This window comes from Scleropages formosus, chromosome 12 (assembly GCF_900964775.1).
Source record: "Scleropages formosus chromosome 12, fSclFor1.1, whole genome shotgun sequence".
Lineage (NCBI taxonomy): Eukaryota > Metazoa > Chordata > Actinopteri > Osteoglossiformes > Osteoglossidae > Scleropages > Scleropages formosus.
In genome coordinates, this window is record NC_041817.1 from 3,330,603 (window position 1) to 3,338,698 (window position 8,096).

An 8,096-nucleotide genomic window follows, 5' to 3' on the forward strand; every position below is an offset into this window, starting at 1 on the left:
ACCTCAGAGATAGTCCAAAAACTCAGGATATACAAGGCATTGGAAAGAACGAATAGTCTGTAAAATGTCAGTAAAAATAATTATATGTGTTCTTTCTGCCAAATTGTCTGAAAAACCAAATTTTACTGCAACAGATGATAAAAATTATTCAGAGGAGGAATGTGCCCACGTGTGTTTTCTGCTACACACTGCAAGACCTAAACATAAACTGTAGGAAGAGGAGGAAAAGACCTCTTTTTCCAGATCAGACTATATCAAGAAATGCAGGCTTCAAAGACAGGAGTTCCTTCAAAGCTTCTCCCAATTCACAAGGAATCTCAATGCCATGTAAAGTCAGCTTGCTGAGTAGCTGCCACTGCTCTCCTCACCTTTGTCCCTACTGGTCATTTCAGCTTGGGTGGGCTGGGTCCAAGTAAGCAAAAACACCATGCCCTTGGTTTGCAACCTGGGTGGTACGTGGTGGGTGTATTCGGTTAGGCATGCATGGATACCTTCCCAAAGAGACAGAGCTGTTTTTTCTATTTTTCCAGCACATTGTTCACCCCAGATTCACCCGTTTTGCGTAATTAAAGCTGCCTGTGTGGCCCATGCAAAGGCTGGAATACCAGTGTTTTCCCAGGGCTCCTTGTTTTCACATACTTGTTGCTGGGAGCTCACTGTTTGCAGTTCAATGGGAAATAACCAACCAGTTTCCTCAGTGGAACATTTTAAAATTCATATGAAGAGAATATTTATATCAGCTCGCCTTTTGATGTGCATATTCTTTATAAATTACCAAATCCATGACGTTAAAGACCTCTTTTGCCATTAATTTTATGAATGGATTGCAATGCAGGCTTTTACAAACTTAATGACCTTCTACTTTGACAGCAGGCGGATGGAAGGATACTTTCAAGAAAACATCCACTTGTGTACAAAATTAAGTCTATGGAACTCCCAGATGGATGGAGGACCAAGAAATTGACCAGGAAAAGTTCGACAGCAGCAGGATTTTGTACGAATTGTTCCTCGGAGATTCAAACTAATTGCTATAGCTACTGTATTGGTTTTACTGTGATTTTAAGGCTCAGTAACTCTGGCAGAGAGTTCAGCCCAACATAAACAGATCCACAGTGAATTCAATTATCCGCACATTTCAGAGTGAAAACTGCTAAGTAACCATACCATTGTACTGCTATGGTTAGACTCTAGCACTCTAGTTCTCTACTATAAATGTTTACACTCGTCCAAACATTCGTCAGAATGGAAGTTTGACAACATTCAGGTGGACAAACAAGACTCTTTGCAATGGAACAAGAGCATGCCATTGTTGACATGGTGGTCCAGAACAACACCATCCACCTCAAAGCAAAGAATAATACAGGACAACCAAGTATTCCAGAATATTCAGCAATGCAGTGTTGCCACAATTGATCGTGTTGTAAGGAGAAATGTCATCTGGATGAAGCAGGTATACAAAGTGCCCTTTGAGAGGAGCTCTATCAGAGTGGAGGAGTTGCAATTCTGGTTTGTTCTAATACGTGTAAGCCACAGAATTACTGCACTTTTACCGTAAATACAAAGATATTGTCTATATACTATTCCACTCTGAGTGGAAAAATCCTGGTGTCACTGGGCACAGTGCTGTGTGAAAGGGTTAACCCAGACTGTTCTGCAACAGTTACAGTATAACCTTTGCAATCAATGGCATTACTTTAAAAAAACGCTAACTTATTGTACCTTGTGTTCTTACTCTAGAGGAGTTTGGAGTTGGACAGCAGTGCTACTCATTTTGAGTACCTGTGTATTGATGAAGCTGGCTACAATCTTAACAAAAAAAGGAGAAGAGGGAGGAATGTGATTGGCCATCGTGCCACAGTCAGTGTCCCTGGACAGCAGGGAGGCAACATCACCATGTCTGCTGCATTTTCAACTGCTGGTGTTGTGGCACACGATGCTGTCTTGGGGCCATACAACACCGAAAGGATACAAATTTTTTGAACTCCCTCAATAAAATCCTCTTCCCGCAGGTTGACCAGAAGCAAATGGAGTCAGATTTTGTAATTGTTTGGGACAATGTGCCATTCCACTGTTCAGCTCTGGTGCGGGAGTGGTTTGAGCATCACCCACATTTCAGGATGGTGTTCTTTCCACCATTTTATCCTTTCCTGAATCCATTTGAGGAGTTATTCTCCTGTTGGAGATGGAAAGTGTATGATTGCAACCCTTACAGCCATGTAAGTCTTCTATAAGCAATGAAAGTGGCCTGTGGAGATGTTGAGGCAGTAGCTTGTCAGGCATGGATTCAACGTTCACAACATTTTTTCCCCACGATGCATGACTCGCGAGAACACGTGCTATGCTTTAGATGAAATTCTCTGACCAGATGTGAATGAGAGGCGTGATCAATAAAGTTCAGTGATTGCAGTGCAAATGTATTTTTTTCTTTCAGACAACTCATTGTTATACAACAGAACTCCTCAGTAGAAAACGTCATGATAAACATGTATTTGTATTTGTGTGTATATCAGACTACGTTATACAATCAACAGAGCACACACTTATACTTTTGATGTTAGTTTTTATTTTTAGTAAATGCATTAGTAGAATAGAAGGCAGTTCTTCATTATGCAGTGGAATTGAACTGTTCGGTCAAGGTAAGAGTGTGTTTAGTTGGCTGTGTTAATTGTTTTGAGAGCAATTACATTCATTTGGGGAAATGTCTCAGAACAACTGAGAAAAACTGTAATATTTGTGTTGTTGTCGTTGTCACTAAAATGTGATCTTCCACCGTCAACACCGACCCATACTGCTGCTGCCCAGTATGATGTTCACTGCTCTTTGACTGCTAACCATTGGTCTTCCTGACAAGGTTGAACCCAAAGGAATGTTACTCCAGTCTGTGTAGCTCTTTGGGTTATGTCCAAATAGTTGGTGTTACTGATGCGTACTCTGCCACTGGGGAATTCTGTTTGACCCCCAGACCATTGTAGGGGGCTCAGAGTGACCAGGGGAAACTCTCAAGTGTTCAGTAGAATGTCTTGTACTGTCTGTTACGCTAGACTAGACAAGCTATTAAAAAGACATCTACTCATTCAGTGAAGAGCACTTTTCTAGAACCTTCTCTCCTGAACCTGTCTACAGTAACTTCATAGGTGGACACTACAATACATTTTGGTTTGTTTGAGTCTTTATTTTCAAATTTAAGATTGCAATTCACAAAAATGTCTCCTGCTTACATTGAAATCTCTGGTTTTTATAATTGTGTAGGTTTTCTCTAACAACTTCAAGCTGCGTGAGCAGGAAAGGCAGTTGTAATGATGACGTATTATGGTGGAGACTAAGGGGTTGCTCCTCCCCTCGGTCCTCTCTCCCGCGCGCGCGCAGGCTGATATACTTGGCAGTGTACACATTTTGTGCCTCGCACGTTTTGGAGTTTACTTTAATGTTGTTTATTTTATCGTAAAGACAGCTGTGTGAAGTATGTCATCCATAGTTGCCTACAAGATATTAAAAAGAAGAGCTTCCTTTTTTCCGTGTCCGTCTGGCTTTATATAATTATACGCCTTTCTGGAATCCACGTGAGGATCTGGGCTAACTCATTAGCCAGATCGTTACACAGTGTAAACAGGACATGAGGTAAAATGAAGACTGACACGGCCTAGTCCAATGTCTTTTTTTATGACATTTCCAGGAAATAGGCATTTTCACCATCAAGAAAATAGGAAATAATTTTCAGCCTTGTTTGTACAATCTTCCCTCACAGCATCACTGTATGCTGAATTCTACCAAGAAGAAAACTAGCTATATTGCTACCGGTTTGCCATGACAGAATTTCTTCCCTTTCAGCAGAAACCAAAGCCTGACTTTGAAGCTTAATTACAGATTCAAAATGTTATTCGTGTCACATTTTCACAATATTGCAATGGACTTGTGCTTCTGGTGAGACACACAAAACAAGCCTTTGTTTTCTTTTTCTCTCTCACTCTACCTTCTACATGATGGATACTGTTGTGCCTCATATTTGTTACCTTGAATACCTTCCTCTCTGGAAATTCACCCTTCCTAAAATGAACCGTCCCAGAAGTGCTACAGCGAGGCCTGACATCTCACACTTATAATTTGATCGTAATGAAGAAAAACCACCACCTCATATTTTTAATTCCCAGCAATGAAAAACAAATTAGTGATGTGGATTTTAGAAGTAGTAGTGTGTGATTTATCAGGATGGTACAATAAAGCACAATCGCTTGGCTATAAACTTTGTTTCTCTCTTCATCTGTTACAGGCATGTGGCTCCTCTTTCTGGTCATTTGGCTAAACTCGGCAACTGGAACACAGGGCTGCCCAGCAACATGCATCTGCTACAGTGAACCTCTGCCCACTGTGGCCTGTCAGCAGCAGGGTCTACTCGCCATCCCCACAGAGATCCCAGGACGGAGCCAACGCATCTTTCTGCAGCGCAACCGTTTGACGGTGGTCCGATCTACCAGCTTCAGTTCTTGTCGCAACCTCACAGTGCTCTGGCTCTACTCCAACAACATCAGCCACATTGAGGCAGGTGCTTTTTATGGCCTGGAGAGGCTGGAAGAGCTCGACATTGGGGACAACGGTAACCTTCGGCTCATAAGTCCTACTGCTTTCCGAGGGCTCTCCAGACTGCACACGTTGCACCTCCACAGATGTGGGCTGTTTGAGCTCCCAGTTGGAGCTTTTCGGGGACTCTTCTCACTGCAATATCTGTACCTCCAGGACAACAACCTGCTTACAATGCATGATGACACTTTTCTTGATCTAGCCAACCTCACCTACCTTTTCCTACATAACAACAAAATAAAGACAATATCTGACCGTATGTTACGTGGCCTGGTCAACCTCGACCGCTTGCTGGTGCATCAAAATCGCGTGATGTTTGTTCACCAGAGGGCTTTTAACGACTTGGGCAAGCTGACCACCTTGTTCCTGTTCTACAACAATTTAACAGTGCTCACAGGGGAAACCATGGAACCGCTTGTGTCTCTGCAATACCTGCGTCTCAATGGGAACCAGTGGATGTGTGACTGCAGGGCCCGGACTCTGTGGGATTGGTTCAAACGGTTCAAAGGGTCCAGCTCTGAGATTGAATGTTACCTTCCTGAAAGGCTAGCAGGTAAGGACCTAAAAAGATTAAAAAGCAGTGACCTGGAAGGGTGTGTTGATGACACTTATCAGGTCCACACCAGCATTTTCAGCACAAAGACAGGTTCTGGAGAGTTCTACTCCACCGAGTCCCCTTTGAGGGAAGGCATTCCCAGGTGTTGTCTTCTTGACAGTGACAAGTCCTCCATTATTTCCAACAGGGGACACCTGGATCCCTCATCCTACAACAGTCGGCAGATTACCAACAACCCTCTGAAGGAGAAGGAGAACATTTTGAAGACTAAGTTTCCAGAGGTGGACCCAACCAAGAACAGCACCCACAATAAATATAGTTTGAATGATGGTCCAGTGGGGACCTTCTCCAACAATCTTGACCAGTCTTTGGGTAAATTAAAACCAGGCCTAACAGACAGCCTAGAACCCTCAACAGCTCCACCGAGAAAGAAAAAAAGGTGTTCCAAAAAGCCAAAATCAGATCCTCAGTGTCTGAAAGGAAAAGGATCTTCAACTCAAGCCCTCAGTCTTCTTGTCCTGCCAGTCTTCTGGTTGTTCTTGGTGATGTGCTAATCAGAGAAAGCTCCTCTCTGACCATATTGCTAATGACAATGTCATAGAATCCTTGGAAACCTCTACAGAGAAAGGGGCATGTGGTTGAAGGAAAACAGAAGAGCAGGAAAAAAGTGAAAACTAAAGACAAAAACTACATTTATAATGGATGCCTTTATATAATACATGCGGTGGCGCAGTGGCGCAGTGGGTTGGACCGCAGTCCTGCTCTTCGGTGGGTCTGGGGTTCGAGTCCCGCTTGGGGTGCCTTGCGGCGGACTGGCGTCCCGTCCTGGGTGTGTCCCCTCCCCCTCTGGCCTTACGCCCTGTGTTGCCGGGTAGGCTCCGTGACCCCATATGGGACGAGCGGTTCTGAAAGTGTGTGTGTATATAATACATCAGATCTAATGTAAATCATGAACTGCTGCCCAAACTAATTTGTTCTACGTAATGTAGTTTGAGGTGGATGCCTGAGAATTGTTTTATCTTCCCTGTCCAAGGCTTGTGCTGCAAAGACATTGATTTTCTAGACCAATGGTAGATTCAGAAGCGCAGGAACACTCACCCTCATTTAAAAAAGCATAATTGGGTTTCTTTTATTTTTTGGCTGAAGAACCCAAAGATGAGGCATTTTTCAATCTGTGTTTTGGTTAATGTTATTTTCTTCTTTTCATTTTTTTAAGCACTGCATTTTTTCAGCGGACACAAGCGGTTCTGAAAATGTGTGTGTGCATTTTTTCAGGCTGTTGTTTTTTATGGTTGTAACTATCAAAGTAAAGAAGATGTTTATTCTCCTTTGGTATGAGTTATGTCTTTGTCACACTGTGGGTACGGGTAACATTTCATAAAGAACGCTGTCTATTTGTTCACTGGAATTTCAATTAAATTATAGATATGCATTTTATTTTAAATGTGTACAACTACAAATATATTATAAATAAAATATCTTTTCTTAGATCTAGTTTATGATATAATATATTTTATATATGGCACAAAAACAGAAAAAAAAACTGTTGTTACCCATATGGTAAAAATCCTGCAGTTTGATGTACAGTCTTAAATTAAGACTGCTCAGACAATTCATAAATGATTACATAAAGGTTAACTGTTCCTTGTAAAAGGGAAAAAAAATATTTCTGGGTCCTCAGTATAGTGGTATGCTATTAGGTATAAATAAACACATTTCTCATTTACAGTTTTTCTCAATCGTTTTGACACATTTCTCCAAATGAATGTAATTGTGTAATTGCTCTCAAAACAATTAACACAGCCAACTAAACACACTCTTACCTTGACCAAACAGTTCAATTCCACTGCATAAAGAAGTACTGCCTTTTCTTCTACTAATGCATTTACAAAAATTAAATACTAACATCAAACGTACAATTGTGTGGTCTATTGATTGTATAACGCAGTCTGATGTACACACATAAATACATGAATGTTAATACATCTTTATCATGAAGTTCTCTACTGATGAGTTCTGTATAACAGAAGCTACTGCCTCAACATCTCCACAGGCCTCTTAAATTGCTTGAAGAAGACTGTAAGGGTTGCGATCATACACATACTATCCAACTCCAAAATCCTCTAGAGTAAGAACACAAGGTACAATAAGTTAATGTTTTTTACAGTTCTTCTTGATCAATTTGACACATTACTCCAAACTCCGGTCACTGCTCTCAAAACATTTAACACAGCCATCTGAATACTTCATTCATTGTCCTAAATAGATTGTAAGTTCTTGTCTATCTCATGCTACTTTAAAATGACATGCCTAGTTTTCCGAAAACACTGTGCACAAAATTCTGCAATGTTTGCACAACAGTTCATACATCCAACCAGAACTATAATATATCAGGAAAAAAACAATTGCATGTCTTTCATTGGTTTAACACAAATTACAAACACACACACACACACACACTTTCAGAGCCGCTTGTCCCATATGGGGTCACAGGGAACCGGAGCCTACCCGGCAACACAGGGCGTAAGGCCGGAGGGGGAAGGGGACACACCCAGGACGGGACGCCAGTCCGCCGCAAGGCACCCCAAGCGGGACTTGAACCCCAGACCCACCGGACAGCAGGACTGTGGTCCAACCCACTGCGCCACCACACCCCCAAATTACAAACATTTATGTTCTATTTTGCTCAACACAACAAGCAAAACTCTGTCATTTGTTCAATGCTCAGTTACACATGGTATGTTCTCAACGAGCCCCACATTGATGTAAAAGATTTAATTTTGGATGTGGTGACACTAGGAGACTGTTCACTAGTGGTGCATACGTGTGTATGATGTGTCTTTTCTCCCCTCGGGGTTTGCTATAGGCTGGACTTTATACATGCACACTGGAGTGCATTTGCAAGTCTTCTTGTAAGTTATACACGTGTTGCATCCAATAAAGACTTTGAAGGTGTTGGAGATCA

General features: G+C 41.8%; 1 protein-coding gene across 4 annotated transcripts in view; it reads left to right on the forward strand.

The window, feature by feature from the left end:
• The window catches only part of rtn4r (reticulon 4 receptor), an 86,517-nt gene extending 80,622 nt beyond the window's left edge, over positions 1 to 5,895 (forward strand). For 2 of the 4 annotated variants that reach the window (XM_018740496.1, XM_029256656.1), the window contains exon 2: positions 4,268 to 5,895. In XM_018740496.1, the coding sequence (XP_018596012.1) occupies positions 4,268 to 5,685 (1,418 nt within the window). In that variant the 3' untranslated portion in view covers positions 5,686 to 5,895. The remainder of the gene's footprint in view (positions 1 to 4,267) is intronic. The other 2 variants (XM_018740497.1, XM_018740498.1) reach the window with 2 other exon arrangements.
• Positions 5,896 to 8,096: the final 2,201 nt, after the last annotated feature.